The 18,426-nt window shown below is 39.4% G+C and overlaps 1 protein-coding gene across 1 annotated transcript in view; it reads left to right on the forward strand.

The window, feature by feature from the left end:
* The window catches only part of IFIH1 (interferon induced with helicase C domain 1), a 60,516-nt gene that overhangs the window by 8,736 nt on the left and 33,354 nt on the right, over positions 1 to 18,426 (forward strand). The window contains exons 2-3 of the mRNA XM_002712221.5: positions 3,061 to 3,229; positions 9,822 to 9,968. Coding sequence (XP_002712267.2) covers positions 3,061 to 3,229; positions 9,822 to 9,968 — 316 coding nt within the window. The remainder of the gene's footprint in view (positions 1 to 3,060; positions 3,230 to 9,821; positions 9,969 to 18,426) is intronic.

The raw sequence follows: 18,426 nt of genomic DNA on the forward strand, positions 1-18,426 counted from the left end.
ATGTCTACTGTATGTGAGGAACTACTGGAAAATGAGAGCCTCAGCACAATTTACAAGGGTCATCTTATAAATCACAATAGTAGAGTGATCCTTTTCAGTAAGCGAGTGCCTCTGTACTGCCCTCCTCTTGACATGCTGCTTCATGTCAGTTTGGCACACCCGTTGAATTAGACAGCCATCTGGAGCACAAGTGATCGCATAAACATTTCTATGCTGCTTTGATATCATCCCAACAACTGAAGACAGGTGGGTGATTCAGCCCTGGAGATCCCCACACCTTTCACTTCCTAGAACAACCAGATGTACTAGGATTGGTTCAGCTAGAAACCAAGTTTATTTCTTCCAACACAAGGTTGAGTACTCAAGTCAGCCTCCCTCCAGCTCATCAATCTGTTAGGCAAAAAAGGTAGGAAACATCGTTAATGACCTTTCCAGCAACAAAATTGAAATTTCTTAAAAATTGCACAGATAGTGTACGTACTTAAACATGCAGAAAATTATTAGCTCTAATTGTAATCGAGAATTCAGGATTTGGCCTCAAAAGCCAAATGCCCAGGATCAAACTCTACTTTTGCCACTTACTTGCTGTGTGACCCTAGACATGTAAGTATCTCTGTGCCTGGCATTTCTAATAAGTACAATGTGCTAATACTCTAGCTGCTGGACTAATACACACAAAGCCCTTAGAACAGCATTATGAACTATTCATCAATAAAAATAAAATATCCTTTGGGTAGACATGCTCTTCTGTACTGTGTAAAATGTTAGTGAAATGTTTGTAAAAGTAGATACTTTCTCAGTTGTCCATAATAATAGCTAACACTAAATTTGTGGCAGCTAACAAATTCCTGACATTAAAAGCATGTAAAAGGGCTGGGCTGTGGCATAATGGGTTTATCTTCTACCTGGGGTGCTGGCATCCCATGTGAATGCTGGTTCCAGTCCTAGCTGCTCCTCTTCCAATCCAACTCTCTGCTAATGTGCCTGGGAAAGCAGTGGAAGATGGCCCAAGTGCTTGGGCCCTGCACCCGAGTGGGAGACCTGGAAGAAGTCCTGGTTCCCAGCTTTGGCACAGCATCAGCTGTTGTGGCCTTTTTAGGGTGTGATTCAGCAGATGGAAGACGTTTCTCTCTGTCTCTCCCTCTCTCTGTAACTCTGCCTCTCAAATAAATAAATTAACCTTTTTTAAAAAGGCATGTGGGAAGGCCGGCGCCGCAGCTCACTAGGCTAATCCTCCGCCTTGCGGCGCCGGCACACCAGGTTCTAGTCCCGGTCGGGGCACCGGAATCTGTCCCGGTTGCTCTTCTTCCAGTCCAGCCCTCTGCTGCGGCCCAGGAGTGCAGTGGAGGATGGCCCAAGTACTTGGGCCCTGCACCCCATGGGAGACCAGGAGAAGCACCTGGCTCCTGTCATCGGATCAGAGCGGTGTGCTGGCTGCAGCGCGCCAGCCGTAGTGGCCATTTGGGGGGGGGGGGGGTGAACCAACGGCAAAAGGAAGACCTTTCTCTCTGTCTCTCTCTCTCACTGTCCACTCTGCCTGTAAAAAAAAAAAAAAAAAAAGAAAGCCATGTGGGATATATTTATAGCTTTAGAATTTTGTAGGAAAAAATACATTAAACAATCCGATCATACCTGTAGAAGATTGTCAATTGTTGATAAGAACTTTTGAGACTATCTAAGTCACTGTTTCTCATCTAGGTTGTTGATTAGAATCACATGAGGTGCTGTTAGCATTCCTTTTTTAAAAAAATGGGCTAACATAGACAAAATCAATCAGAATATTTTAGGGTGGATCCTAGACATCAGTATTTTTTAAGTTTCCAGAGGTGATTCTCACGTACATCTAGGATGAAGGAACCCTGAAAATTCTTTTCAGTTGCTTCATTTCCCTCGTGTGGAGACTGAGTTCCATAGAGATGAAGTGGCTTGCCTGATGCTATGGAATGCAAATGATGTGCTAATTTCTTTCTGCTCTAAACATGGCATGGTGTCTTTTCTTCAAATGTTTACTACTTTATTAGGACCCAGGGAAATTCACTGTGGTAATAACAAATTATACACATTGAAAAAGGAATTTACTAGATTAATCTGAAAGGGAAGGTAAATGAATGATAAAGATCATAATAAATGCTGTAGAAATAGTTTTTCTTAATTTTTTAAAAGATTTATATATTTTACTTGAAAGTCACAGTTAAACAGAGAGAGGAGAGGCAGAGAGAGAGAGAGAGAGAGAGAGGTCTTCCATCCACTGGTTCACTCCCCAGATGGCCGCATTGCGCCAATCTGAAAGCGAGATCCAGGAGCTTCTTCCCGATCTCCCATGTGGGTGCAGGGTCCAAGCACCTGGGCCATCCTCCACTGCACTCCCGGGCCACGGCAGAGAGCTGGACCGGAAGTGGAACACCTTGGTCTCAAAGCGGTGCCCATTTGGGCAGGCAGTGGCTTTACCTGCTATGCCACAGCGAGGGTCCCTTCTTCATATTTTAAAAAAGGAATCAATGTATAAAAAATTCTTGTAATATCAAATAAAAACACATTTGACAACAATTTATATCAATAAAATAAGAAAAATATTAACTAAGCAAAAATATGAATGTGTAGTAATTACTTCATATTAGTAATAGGGAAGAAACAGAAGTTGTCTGAGAAAGATTTGATTTTTCATATATAGAAACAATGAGCCTTAGGTGTACTGAAATAAGTGGATGAAAAGAGACATAACATGTCTAGAGAGTAAAGATGCCTTCTCTTCTACGCTTGTTGAGACTGAGATAAAACCTTTATTGGCTGAGATAAAACCTTTATTTCCTCAGTGTCAGGCTTGGCTATCTCAATGGCTTACAAACAACAGTGCATGTTTAAAAGGATGCTTGGCTCAGAGATGCTTCTTTCCTGGTAGAATTCAAAGTTGCTTAAGTAATGTTGTGGTTTTCTTTAGAATTTGAATATAAAGCACTTTTTTATACTTACGCTTAATTGTTCAATTTCCCTAAAGGATAGTTTGTTGAAATTTTTCAGAAGATATTCATCTTTTTTAATTATACTTTTCTCTTAAAACAGATCTCTGCTGCAGAAAACAATGGGAATGAGTCAGGGGTACGAGAACTACTAAAAAGGATTGTGCAGAAAGAAAACTGGTTTTCCACGTTTCTGGATGTTCTCCGTCAAACAGGAAATGATAAACTTGCGCAAGAGTTAACAGGCACCGAGTTCTTGGAGAGCAATGCAGGTATTTCTAATTTTGCTGTAGAAGATTTTGCATGATATACTTAATGATTGAGAGTTTAAAAAAGACACAATGTCAGACATCAAGGTTTTTAGAAGTAAAATGTAAAATTGTAAGGGATTTGATGGATCATCTGTTTTGTCCCTAGACAAATGAGGAAATCGATGCCTTAGAAAAGATTAACATTTTGAAGATCACAACACTCAGCAAACTGGGCTAGGATATTGACAGTTGACTGTGAGTCCAACCAAAACCCTTTCCACTATCTGTCTTGTCTTGAAAACATGATGATTGCTGGGTTTTTATCAAGGCATTCTTAACGTTCAATATATATAAATAACAGGAAATAATAAGAAATAAGAAAATAATTATTTGGTCATTACAACTCGACATATCTTTCTGAACCTTTCTATAAGTTTTTAAGAAATGTATTAAGGATTTGATGAAAGGCTTGTATTTAATAACATATATCAACAATACTTAATTTTAAAAATTATTCAATAACAGTAGTAGAAATAACATCTTATAACACTTTCACATATATTATTTGTAAATCTAATCTAACCACTTTTTATAGTATGTTTAGTATGTTTCCTATATTTTCAAAATTGTCGTATTAAGATAATTACAAAGGTTAATAAGTCAATCATACTCATTGTAATCACTGCCAAGTGATTTATTTCTCTTTTCATTTAATCAGTTATTCAATAAACAAATAGTGAATTCCAGATTTCCAGGTATTGTTCTAGGTGCTGGGAATATGGAATTAAATGAGATATACAAAGTCCCTCTTCCCATAAATCATACTTTCCAATAGAATGAGGTCCAGAACAAAATTTTCTAAATTATATATGCAATGTAAAAATTGATAGTCATAGGTGACATAAAAATAAATCTGAGCCATGAAGCAAAATTACTGAACTGTTAGAGAAATACCATGTTGTTTTTGATATATTATTTTATGAAATACTTTTATTTTTGTCCAGCAGTTTTAAATACAGAAGTATTTAAATAATAAGATACTTCAAAAAGTTCATGCAAATGCACAGTATGAGAAAACAGTGCATGGATTTCACAATTGTTTTGTATGAAAATAAACATCTTTTAATTCCTGTTTTCTACAAATTATTTGAAGTATGCTTAAAAATAGATATTTGTGGGGTTACCCATTTAAAGCTGGTCAATGGAGCTTTTAAAAGTCAGACGAATTCCATGAACTTTCCACCAGCAACTTCCACTGCTTCTGCCACCATTTTCTCTGTGGGTACACACTACACACAATCTTCAAATAGTTCATGGAAAATGCATATTCTGAAAAAGTGGAAAATTTTTGCAATAAATTAAATTTCTTTTAATTCCATTTTAGTAATTTTTGAGGTACTCCGTATATGTGTTTGTGTATACATAGACAGACACACACACATTGTTAAAAAATGTTTTACACTAGAGAAATAGACACAGTCAGTCAAATATTACATTATTAATTATTTGAAAACCCTAGATAATTGTAAAATGATATTAAATCAACTCTGAGGAGTATACTTCAAACAAGATGGCGGGGCAAGGCCCTGCTTCTTCACTCAGAACAAATGCTGTGCAGTGCCAGATGCTCAAGATTGCGATGAAGTAGAAAGCTCAAGGAGACGTTACGGCTCTCCCTTCTCTCTGGAGTTATTCAAGAAGTCAGGGAGCCTATCAAACCAAAGGTGACAATCCAGCTTTCAAAAGTCAGGGGATGATTCCATGATCTTCCATGGTCTGTCCCCTACAAGTCCCAGGGCTTATCACTATTGCAGAAAAAAAGCTCTTCCCCATCACAAGTAGTACCATGTGCTTGCAACATCAAGAGAAGATATTTTGCAGTCAGGTATTATTGCCGAGGCATTTCCCCACAGCTTAATTTTAATGTTGGTTTGCTGAGTCTAAGGGCACTTCCAGTCACATCTCTCCTGCACAAGTCAAGGATGAGTCTGGGCCCCACCCCAAACCGCCCCCTTTTATGGTAAGTTCTTTTTAGAGACTTCCTGGGACTATTACTGTCCTTCACAAACACTCTAAGACTTACATTTCAAAGGGAAATGACTGCATTTTAGGTGTTTTGTTTTCCAGATCATTTTGGCCTCACTGTATCAATAGACGTTAGAAGGCAACTTTTCACGTAACACAAAACTTTGTTATGCCCACCCCCAAAGTTAGAGAGTACCTGCCATTTTACCTTTGGGTAAGTTGTTTAGGAAAGTGTCTATTGGCATGATTGTTCAGGAAAGAGCAAATCTCATGTAATGCCTGTATTATGACATTTCTTAGAACATGTGCAAAGTATTTACACGCCTTCCTTTTTACTTTACTTATAATTTCTATAATTTTGCATTATGGTTAGGTCACTGTGTATCTATTTAAAAATTACTTGGGAACTAGTTTATCCAAATTTTCCCAGCACAACTACATCTGAAGGTACTTTTGAAAGTTTATGGAAAAGAACAAAGAAAGATAAATTAGGCTAGCGGAGGGGCAGTGTTTGACCTAGAAATTAAGACGTGTTAATATGGCTGCATCCTTATGATATCTGGATTGAGGTCCTATCTCTGTTCCTGATTCCAGCTTCCTACTACTGCAAAGCTGGGAGTTGTCTGTGATGGCTCAAGTAGTTGGGTCCATGCCACCCATGTGAGAGACCGGTATTAAGTTCTTGGTTCCTTGTTTTCACCTGACCACTGTGTGTATTTGAGGAATGTACTAGCAGATGCAGATGGGAGTTATCACTCTCCCTCTGTATCTCTGTAAATAAATAAATAAATAAATGGTTTTCAAGACAGAAAAATAAATTTATCTTTTTGCAAAAATATTTTGAAATCCCCACATAGTTTTTTCCATAATGTGCACTTGCAATGAACTTCGTGAAGACTCCTCATGTACTGGCTGGCTAGAGAGAAGCACTCTAAAAGTGGGTAAAGCCTGTGGAAATAAAAGCAGTAGCATTATCTTTCTCTGTCTCCCTGGTCCCATGGGGCAGAGCTGCCTCATTTGGGGCTTCTCCCCTTCTTAACCAAAGTGAGTGGTCATGAATGCTGACTCAGCCCTGTGGGCTTTTGTGAGAGCAGTGAGCAGAGTAGAAATGAGCCTCTAGGTTTTCTTTAAAGGTTGGATGGAAAATGCCAACCATGTCTGGAACTCAGTGTTCTTTTTTCTCTGATGTTTATTAACATAAAGAAAGCAGACTTCATGTATTTCATAGACAGAACTCTAAGAAGATAACTGGGCTTGCCTCTCTTCTTCCCTTCAGTGTTCTGGGACTCTCCTACCCGTCCTTCCTGCATTCCAGCTCACTCCTGACCAACTCATTCCAAATCAACGGGACATAATTTTCATATCTTCAGGACAGTCAAGCAGGGAGTCAATGATTTAAGTATGAGTACTGTTTGTTGAAGTATACATCTGAGTAATAGCAGTCTGAGCACTTTTCCAGCAGGCCTTGGTGATAATATAATTATCTTTGTTCAGTGATTAGGAATTGCTGTGGCCTGAACTGTATCTCCTCAAAACTCATAGCTTGAACCATTAACCCTCAATATGACTATATCTGGAAATAAGGTCTTTGGAGGGAATTATATCCAATAGGACTGCTACTTTACAAGAAGAGGGAGAGAGGGAGGGAGGAGGAAAGAAAAGACAGACAGAGAGAGAGAGAGAGAGAGAGAGAGTTCACTCTGACTCCATCATGTGAGCACACTGTGAGAAGGCGACCAATTTACTCAATTCCAGGAGAGAAAACCATCTCTAGACTTTGTCTTAGCTGGCATCTTGACCTTGGACTTCCAGTCTCCAAAGCTGTGAGGAAATTTTTGTTGCTTAAGTCACCCAGTAGTGGCCTGAGCTGACCAGTATGAAATTTGGTACCAAAAAGTAGGGTTCTGCTGGAACAAAACCCAAACATGTAAAAGTGGCTTTAGAACTGGGCAGTGAGTAGAAACTGACATGCTGGCAAAGAACATGGTGGATGGTGTTCTAGTATTTTGTAGAACACAGACCTTACGAGTGATGAATGTGGATATTTAGCTTAAGTGATTTCTGAGCAAACTGTTGAAAGAGAGGCTGTTTCCCCTGGCTCCTTATGGCAAAATGCAAAAGAAAGAAAATGAATTAAAGAAAGAATTGTTAAGCAAAAGAATTCAGAATTTGAGGACTTGGAAAATTCCCAGCCTATCCCATATTTTTTAAAAAAGGAAGAAATGGAGAAAATGTGTTCTGCAGATAGTGCTGTGAGTGGCTGCACAACCATTTGAAAAAGAGATCATGAACTTAATCAGCCAGTTCAGCAACAGTCAGGAATAGATAGGAATATCCAGCAAAGGCACTGCCATTTTTAAATAAAGGTAACAGGGAATGCAGGATGGAATGAAGAAAAACTGTTGGACTTCTTGAATTCTGCTGAATGAAAACGTAAAGATATCTGGCTGTGAACAAGGAAAGAGTGACCTCAACGACAATTCAGCAATTGTAGGGCTGCCACTCCTACCTCAGGCTCAGGGACAAGGCTATTTCCATATCAGTTTCAAGGTTTGAGCTGCCTTTCTGGGTACTATGGGCTGGAATGACCCTGCCTAGTACCTTAGAAGCAGAGACACCCTCACCGAGAACTGCATGCTAGGGTGCTGCCCTACAGGGCCCTAGGGTGAATCTGCCATCCCAGTGAAGCTACAGAGCAGAGTAACAAACCCAACACAAAGAGTCTGCAGTCTCAAACCTGTTGGGATTTTCCCTGCTAGGTTTGGAACTTGCTTGAGAACCCACCACTTGTTCCTTCCCTCTTAATTCTCCCTCTTGGGATATATTCAGGAATCCATAGCTTGTCTGGTTTCACAAGTGCACAGCTGGAGAATTGGCCTCAGCATGATTCATACCTCCAGCCTAACCCATACCTGACCTGGATAATGTTTAGATGAGACTTTGGACTCCAGACTCCACAGTTGATGATGAAATAAATTAGCATATTTGGGACTGTGAAAATGTAATTAATATATTTTGCTATGAGATATTCATTTGGAGAGTGCAGGAGTAAAATATAATAGATAGAATTGTGTCTCCTAAACATCATATGTTGGAGCCCTAGCCCTCAAGGATGTTGTGTCTGGAGATAGTGTCTTGAGGAAATAAGTAAAGTTAAATGAAGTCATAGGATTGAGGTTTTATGAGAAGAGGAAGAGATAGAAACATCTCTTTGTTTTCATCACGTGAGGGTCCACAGTGAGATGACAGGTGTTTGCAACCAAGAAGAGAGACCTCACCAGGCTTCAACCCGCTGGCACATTGAGCTGGGACTTTCTGGGTTCAGAACTGTGAAAAAATAAATTTCTCAGGTGCAAGCTGCCCATTCTACTGCATGTCACTATGGCAGCATCAGGGAACTAATGTAGAAGCCAGGACTCTGACTTCTTGGACTTACTTAATCCCGGTTCTTCCCAAGATTGAGACTGTTGGCCAGATGCTTTCCCTCTGTGCCTGTTTCCCTTTCTGTGAAATACAAGTAATAATATCACTTATCCTTTAGAATTATTTTCAAGATTGGATTATTTAATGTATGTAAAGTGTTCTAAGGTGAGCACAAAATTAAATGGGCTGTTATAATCATAAACCCCAAACATGCATAATATCTGGCCGAAAACACAGCCAACTTGGATTGTTGTCTAAAGTCACAAGAGTTTTCTTCAGGAAATTCTCCACACGCAGTTGGACATCTTTTCCCCTGATGCATGAAGGTGAGCTCCTCTGAAATGATGCTGTGTGTCTCTATGGCAGCAGTCTTCTCTGACAGATTGCAGCCTTAGGAGAAGGACCAGGAACTTGTGTTTTCCTTTGTGTCACACATGAGCCCTTAAGAAAACAGTCACTACACATCGGCTAAAGGAATGAAGCCAGAAAAGAGGAATGGAAAAAAAGGAGAAAAGAAGGATACAAATATTTCATTCAATTAAAATAATTCCAAGAATGCAAAATACGTGAATTTAGGCTGACATTAAAGCAGATGTACCTCTCGTGTAGAACATACAGTGAGTGAACAAAATGGCATGAGCACAGACTAAAGGGAAACTTCCAACTCTGCATTTTCATTAGTTCAGGCTCAGATGTGGCTTTGTGTAACTGAGTAAGTGACTTACTCCTTAAAGGTCATGGTCAGACAGGAAATCATCTCCCTGTCTTTGTGTTTAACATTATACTTAATTATTTTCTTTTTAGATTAAATTAAATGATTACAAGGAATTATTCACTATGTCCATATTTAATATAAATATACCATGTCATAACAAAAAACATTCTAAATCTTTCAAAACTTCAAAGTATTAATATTTATTAAAACAAATTTCTAATGAGGATCCTTGTTTTTTTTAAAAAAAAAACAACAAAAGCTTTCATATTGTACAAAACCAGTCATTGCAAAAAAATTTATACTCTGTTCATATTTCAAATTGTTTAAGCATATTCAGGTAACCTCTGTTTACTACTCTCATTTTGTTCTAAAAATTACAGTAACAGTTATGCTCACTGTATAAAAAACTTGCCTAACACTATCATGTACATTCTAAACTTTTACTCACAGAGGCTGAAAATGTATCACAAGAAGATGGTCCTGAAGTTCAAGAGCTGCTTTATTCAACCGCAGATCAGCCAAGTCCAGAGAAAGAGGGATGGGACATGGAGAACAATTCATCAGAGTCATCTTTTGCAGATTCTTCTGTAGTTTCAGGTATTTGGATCATGTACAAACTTTATATATACAATTGCTACTTCTAAAAAATTCCATTAGTGTACTGAGGGTTTCACAACCTAATAAACAAAGAGAAAATTTGGGCATTGGGGTTTGTGAGCACTTTTATTAAAAATAATATGTTTATAAGTGATTAAATTGAAATGATTCCCCCTTGACCAAATTTTTTAAGTAAATACAATATCAATGTATTATAAATATGAACACTTTTCTTCCAATTTTACGTTACAAAAAAAAATCCATGGTCATTCCAATGTGATAAGTGTCAAAAGGTATACCCTGTTTCCATGGTTTCCAAAGTGCTTTCAAATAAATTATTCAGTTTAATTCACCCCAAACCCTAAAAGTTAAATGGGGTCATTATTTTTTCAACTGTTTGACAAACTAGAATGTTCCGAGTGGTTTAGTGGAGTTACAGAGAGAAAAACCGAGGCTACAAAATGGAAGACAAAACAAATGCTGAATTAAGGCTGGCTTGAATTGGTGTGAGAACAACAGGCCATAATGTTTACCTTTCAGATACTGAAATTGCCCTGGAAGAACGCAACTAATTTAATTATATCCCTCTCTCTAATTTGTTTATGGCTGGAGAATCTTCCTTTCCATTTGCCTCCCCAAGGACCACATTTCCACGAGAAATAGTTGCTTGAAGTCTGTGCTGTGCTGTCTGGCTGCCATGCTTTCTGGGTGGGCTTCCCAAGGGTTGACACGATGACATTTCACACTCACAGTGAAATCTTAAGAGGGTGGAAACCTGATCTGACTGTGGTGTTTGGAGACAGGGCATTTTGGGTGGCGGTGGTGATGAGGTTCATCAGGATGGGTTTTGAACACTGTGGTTCCTTAAGAAGAGAGACCAGGGGAGGCACACATGTGTACACACAAACACACACACACACACACAGGGTCTCTTACCATGAGATACTCTGGCCTGTCTTAGACTCTTCCAGCAAGAAAGCTGTCACCAGATGCAGAGCCTTGAAACTCTACAGCTGTGAGCTAAATGAACCTCTTTTCTTTATAAAGTTACCCAGTCTCAAATATTTCATTACAGCAACACAAATGGACTGACATTAGGGAAAAGGAAAAAAGTCTCGAGTGATAGCATGTGCCAGTCTCTGTGGTGTAAGTACTCCCACAAAGGCTTATTTCAAGCTTCCAAAATAAGGTCACAGGAGACAAGGCTGGGAAGGGAGGTGCAGTAGCACACCGTTGTATAGTAATTCCCCCATTCAGATACCAGAGGTCTGTATAGCCTCAAGATGGCAGATAAGAGTGGATGAATAAAATGACCAGGAAGTCACAAGTTCTATGTTTATTACCATCATTTTGATATGATTTACTTTGTTATAAGCTTATGTAATTTAGTTGTTCAAAAGATTTCTGTATCTGAAAGGCAACTGCAGAGAGAGACAGAGACAGAGAGATCTTCCATCTGCTAGGTTCACCCTTAAATGGCAGCAAAGGTTAAGGCTGGGTCAGACCAAAGCCAGGAGTCTGGAGCTCCATCAGAGTCTCCTATTTGGGTGGCAGGGGCCCAAGCACTTGAGCCATCTTCCACTACTTCCACAGGCACATTAGCAGGGAGCTGGATCAGAAGTGGAGCAGCCTGAACATGAACTTTTGCTTCACTGTGGGATGCTGGTATCCTGGATAGCAGCTTAACTTGCTGTGCCACAATGCAGACTCCTAATTTAGATTTTTAAGAAATAGCTATTTAACAACTGGCTCTGAAAATTCAACAATTGGCTCCTGTGAGCCAGTATAAACTAATTCCAGGACATCACTGCAAAGTTTATTACTTTCTACTCAGAAAAGTATTAAATCTCCATTGAAGGAGATTTCAGATGCATGTATACACGCAAAGAAGTCACCCATATTCCTACAGAGCTTATACATAGTGCACATGATATTGGGGTATCTGTCTTTTTTTTTTTTTTGACAGGCAGAGTGGACAGTAAGAGAGAGAGACAGAGAGAAAGGTTCCTTTGCCATTGGTTCACCCTCCAATGGCCTCCACGGCCGGTGCGCTCCGGCCGGCGCACCGCGCTGATCCGATGGCAGGAGCCAGGTACTTATCCTGGTCTCCCATGGGGTACAGGGCCCAAGTACTTGGGCCATCCTCCACTGTACTCCCTGGCCACAGCAGAGAGCTGGCCTGCAAGAGGGGCAACCGGGACAGAATCCGGGAACCCTGACCGGGACTAGGACCCGGTGTTCTGGTGCCACAAGGCGGAGGATTAGCCTATTGAGCCTCGGCGCCAGCCTATGTCTTTTTACATGCTAAGATGTATATTTACAATGGATAGTCATTAGCTATCATTTCACAGGATTTAAAACAATCTCTTTTTTGTTTATTTTGATCTTCTTGAAAGACAGCATGACAGAAAGAGAAAGATAGAGGGAAAAAGAGACAGAGACAGAGAGAGAGAGAGATCTCCCATTTACTGGTTCACTCCCCAGATGCCCACAACAGCCAGGGATGTACCAAAGCCAGGAGCCAGGAACTCTGTTCAAGTGGCAGGAGCCTAAGCACTTGAGCCATTATCCACTGCTTCCCAGGCACAACAGCAGAGAGCTAGATTGGTAGTGGGGTAGCTGGGACTCCAAGTGGAACTCAGATGTGAGATGCCTGCATTCCAAGTGGCAGTATAACCAACTGGGCCACAATGCCCACCTCCTACAGCATGGTTTTTAATGATTAAATAATAGTCCTATAATAATAGTAAATAATTAAGTAAATAATAGTAAATAATAGCATTTGAATTCAGTATAATTAATTAACCAATTATTGAACATTTAGGATTTTCTCAATCACTACATCATAAATAATGCATTGCTAGCTCTCATATGTATGTCACAGTTACTTCTTAAAAATACTACATGATTAGAATGTCTGATTTATACAATTTTAGCACATTTGATACTTAATGTCAAATTTCACTCCAGGAACTTGTAACTAGAGTGAATTAATGTGTTCTCCAACAGTAAGGGAGAATGGTTTTTCCCTGAATTTTCTTGTTTAAGTCCTAACATCATTTTCAATATTTGCTAATTAGATGGTTATAAAATGCTATTTTGTTATTTGAATTTTTTTTGTTTCTATTGAAATGTTTTTCCACATTCATTAACTTTGTGACTGTGCGGTTGATTACTTACTCATTTTCCCATCAGGCTATTTATATTCTTGTTGGCTTCTATGAACTCTCTAAACATACAGCAATCATTTGTCACACATAGTACCAATATTTTTTATGGTTTGCTTACATTTTAGCTTGTGTAGGTGTTTGCTTTTTTTTTTTTTTAATTTGAAAGTCAGAGCTACAGACAGAGAGGGAGAGGCAGAGATAGAGAGATCTGTCTGCTGGTTCACTCATCAGATAGCCACAACGGCCAGGGCTGAGCCAGGCTAAAGCCAGGAGCCAGGAGTTACATCCACTTGTACCACATGGGTACCAGGGGCCAAAGTACTTGGGCCATCCTCTGCTGGCCATTAGCAGGGAGCTAGAATGGAAGCGGAGTGGAACCACTGCCAGCGTCACAGGCGGGGCAGCTTTACCTGCTATGCCACAATGCTGGCCCAGGTGTTTGCTTTTTTGATACAGTGTTTCTGAGGATTTGCTATTTAATAAACCACCTGGAGAATGGGATCTTACTGCACTGCAAATTCGGATCCAATAGCTCCCGAGTGGGGCCTGAGATCCTACTTTTCCTACGAGTTGCTGCTATTGGTCCTGGATCACCCTTTAGGTCATGAGGGTGCATGTACTGGAATAGTCAAGCTGCTCAACTTGAATTCTGGAGGACACTTTTTGCTTTTCTGTTGAGGAGCTGCACTGCCCCTCAGAAATCATGGGCTGCTCTCTGAATGTGAGACTTCCATGTTTTGATAAACTTCCTTGGTAGGCCACCTGACACCTCTGTAGATTGGCGACTGTTTCCTAAATCACAGAGAAAGACTTGAAGACAGAGCCGAGGCTGGGAGATGATCTTGTGTCTGAGACGAAGGTATTCACCAAAAATTGCCAGACATAGCTCATCAGCTTAGAGTTTGTCAAGTCTGGCTTTCAAAGCAGACAAAATTCAAGGGAAATGCTCAGCTGGCGCCATGGCTCACTAGGCTAATCCTCCGCCTTGTGGCGCCGGCACACCGGGTTCTAGTCCCGGTCGGGGCGCCGGATTCTGTCCCGGTTGCCCCTCTTCCAGGCCAGCCCTCTGCTGTGGCCAGGGAGTGCTTGGGCCCTGCACCCCATGGGAGACCAGGAAAAGCGCCTGGCTCCTGGCTCCTGCCATTGGATCATCGCGGTGCGCTGGCCGCAGCGCGCTGGCCGCGGCGGCCATTGGAGGGTGAACCAACGGCAAAGGAAGACCTTTCTCTCTGTCTCTCTCTCACTGTCCACTCTGCCTATCAAAAAAAGAAAAAAAAAATTCAAGGCAAATGCTGTATTTATTTTTCTTTTTTTATATTTAATATAAAACATGAGAATGAGTTTTGTGGGGAAAAAAAGTCTGCATCATGATAATGACTTTAGGGGGCAAGTTATTTGTTTGTTTTCCCTCCTCTCTTCCTTTCACATTTGGTATTTAACAAATGGTTATCAGACTCCTCTCCTGTGCCAGGCACCTTGCTCAGTACTGTGCATACAGAAATAATGGCTTAGGCCCCCATGGAGCTTTCCACTGAGGGGGCATCCATCAAACCATGGTAACTCTACAGCTATGCCTGCAGTAGATGCCATGAAAGAGCAGTGCAAAGTACTAAAATATATAACAGTCTCAGAACTCGTAAAAGTTCAATAAGCTGGCTCTAATCTGATAAGCACTGTAACTGTCTTCTAGTCTGTAAGATCCTTAGTATGTCTGCATTTCTCCTGTGCATTTGTGAGCAGATTAGTGTGATCCATTCTGGTCCTTTCCTGAGCAATAACAAAGGGTAACTGTATAAAAATATATGAGAGCAATAGCTTCAGACAGTTCTGATGCTACATGTTTGGGGTCGTTCCCAGTGTCTTTTCATTTTTTTGTTCTTAAGAACTAAAAACTACTGATATAAATAACTATAAAATACCACTAGCCCAGAGAAGTTATTCAAACTTCTTTGAGCCAAGTATTTGTTTTTAAAGATTGAAGTTTTATTGCAAAAATTTACTATAGAAGGATCTTTGCCTACATGGGAATTCTTATAATTAACAATCAAAACAAATGTGAGAGTATTCATTAGTCCCTAATATTCATTTGTGTAATTTTTGTGTATCTTCTTGAAATTGATAGTGTATAGTTATTTTGATTTCCAATATATTGGATTTATATTTCAGAGTTATCAATGTTGCATTGAAAAAAACTTGTTACTTAAGCTGTAAATGTCTGTACTTGCATTTGAATTTTATGTGTGATGAGAAACAACTGACAAATTATTTCTAATTTTATATTAAAATTTTTCTAATTATTATTTTTGAACCAGTTTCTAAGAACTTTTTCATTGCATAGTAATCTTGGATTACCCAAATGCTGTTATTTATTTATAGCTTTCTTGCAGAGATACTTTATATCCAATAGCATTTCAAAAAGTTAATGAAATTGGAATTTTAAAAAGTTTGGTACAAAAATTTTGAAATCTATGCATAGCTGGTACATTCAAGAAGGTTCATGAAAAATGCATATCATATCCTGTTGATGGATTTCAAAATCATATATTGTTTTTAACAACTTTTACCCCTTAACCCGCCAGATGGGTAAGACACACTACCATTATCAACAGTAGTCCACCCTGAAGTCAGTTTCATTTAGTTAGATATTTTTGTAGGAGCAAACATTGTGATCTCATGATGTGTGCATACAACAAATAATGACCCAAACAAGGAAATTACCATATCATCACCTCAAACCTCCAGAAAATGATTTTAAACATCTCTCTCTTTCATTCTACCAGTGATATTTCAGAATTCTGCAGTGAATAATTCTAGAGGGGACTGTGTCACCATGTCTCCACACGTGGGAGCCGGCATTTGTTCTTTCTTCCCCACCTCCATGGGTGATCAACTACTTCCTATTAACAAAATGTTTACTAGTTAAGATAAACCAAAAAGTGTTTTTCCCCCTAAAATTGCACCCTTCTCTAAAATCAACAAAACCATTTCTAAACATTTGAAGAGTTCTCAGGCTACTACACTTTCTTTAATGCTGGATGTTATATGCTGTTGCCTTGTAACTCACTTCTCATCTGATCACAAGACGACACACAAATCAGTGGTGTTTTTTGGACTAACACTTCCCTAAAAAATGCCAGAGTAACATAAAACTCACAATCATTTTCTTATATTAAAATATTTTATTTACATCAAGTGAACAGTTATGTAGACACCTTAATTCTATAATCTTACAGCAAAATTGGTTATACTATCATGTTTAATTGTCTGCTATTGTTGCTTGTCAAAACAAATGAGTAGTCAGTTTACACTAGCATTTTTATTTTACGATTTTAAAAGTAAGTCTCTATAGTAACATAATGTAGATTGTATTTAAATAAGTACAATTCATTTTATTTGGAATAAACTTACTTTCATACAGGATTGAATAGAAAATCCTCCAAACACTGTTAGAGTGCCCTGTTGTGAAACTAGAAAACGCAGATACCCCAAATTGGCCAGCAGAGGGCGCTTGTACATTTATAAAGAGACTGGAATTTCACTGTTCCAATGTGGAAGATTATAATGTAACTGTAGAAATGTGGTGTGTGTGAATATTCAGTGCGCATGACTATGAATGCATGTGTATATTTTGATTTATATATTCATTCACGTGAAGATTTTAAAATTCCACCCCAGCTAATGAGCTTACCAACCTGCTTGTTTTCAGACTTTAATACCTTCTTTCTCATATTCCCCCATATGTTCAACTCCTTAGGTTTATCCGGTGACATTATGCTTTGGAATATATTGTGGATATATTTTGCATAGATCATGTTCTGTAGGAGGGGTTTAAAAATTGACCTTTATAAAACAGCCTCTTTCTCCCTGGCCCAATCTGTTATAGCACTTTTTTGTTGTTGTTGTTTTGTTTTGCTTTTTTTATAGATCAAAGTCCAATCATAGATTTGGCCTATACTAATTTCTGTAAAAATGTCACAAAATTTATATTTCCACTTGAGGACAAGAATAATTATTTATAGCATTAACCTGTAGAAATAAGAGATTTTTAGAATCTTTAGAAATAAATACCATGGCATTTCAGACTTAAATAGAAAGGATAATTGCCACATTAATGTACAATAATATAGTATCAGAATCCCTATCCTGCTTCAGGATTTAAGAGAGTTCTTTATTTCTGTATATTTCTGAATCTGGGTATCATTAATTATTGAGAACTAGCAGTATTACTGAGGCAATATAAAAGGCAGATATTAACCTGAGTTGACGGGGGAAAGAGAGAGGCAGAGAGAGGGAGGGACACAGAGAGAGATTGATGCTGATGATACTGGTGCTTGCTCAAAGATTTTATAAGTTTGTGTTTTATTTCAACTTACCGTGAACTATCTGTGTCAATTATAGGACTTACAATTGAGAAATATTTTCAGAAAGGCTGTGGTTCTTATCTTAGGAATGAGGATATACATATATTGGCAGAAAGAAATCTTCCTAGATTGCAGTTAATACATGCTGTATTTATTCTCATGATGTCCAATTATGGCTACACACTTAAAGCTTTTTAAACAAAGTTTTCACAAAAGCAATGATTTCCTTTTTAATTTGGACTGTAAGCCAGAATAACAGGCAGGAAGAGGATGGTCAGATTATGTTATTGAGGGAACTAAACACTGAGGCATTGGGTTTACCCTAAGGACATTTATACCCAGCTCACAAAAGCCAGTGACATACTCATAAGGAGAAACAGTAACCTACCCATAGCAAAAGAATCATGAGCCCTACATGGTAAGGGGTGAGAAGGTTTGTGAAAGAAGGGAGGGCCGGCGCCATGGCTCAATAGGCTAATCCTCTACCTAGCGGCGCCGGCACACGGGGTTCTAGTCCTGGTTGGGGCGCCGGATTCTGTCCCGGTTGCCCCTCTTCCAGGCCAGCTCATGCTGTGGCCAGGGAGTGCAGTGGAGGATGGCCCAAGTGCTTGGGCCCTGCACCCCATGGGAGTGCCAGGAGAAGTACCTGGCTCCTGGCTTCAGATCAGCGCGGTGCGCCGGCCGCAGCGTGCCAGCCTTGGCAGCCAGTGGAGGGTGAACCAATGGCAAAGGAAGACCTTTCTCTCTGTCTCTCTCTTTCTCACTGTCCACTCTGCCTGTCAAAAAAAAAAAAAAAAAAAAAAGGAGATTAATCTTAGAAAACTTCTTAGGGGAGAAATACAATGTATTTTCTCTGAGCCTTGAAGGTCTTTTGTGGGATTTTCTAAGTCCATGTGGCAGGAAACATTTTCAGTTGCAGAACCGTCA

This window comes from Oryctolagus cuniculus, chromosome 3 (genome assembly GCF_964237555.1).
Source record: "Oryctolagus cuniculus chromosome 3, mOryCun1.1, whole genome shotgun sequence".
NCBI classification, from domain to species: domain Eukaryota; kingdom Metazoa; phylum Chordata; class Mammalia; order Lagomorpha; family Leporidae; genus Oryctolagus; species Oryctolagus cuniculus.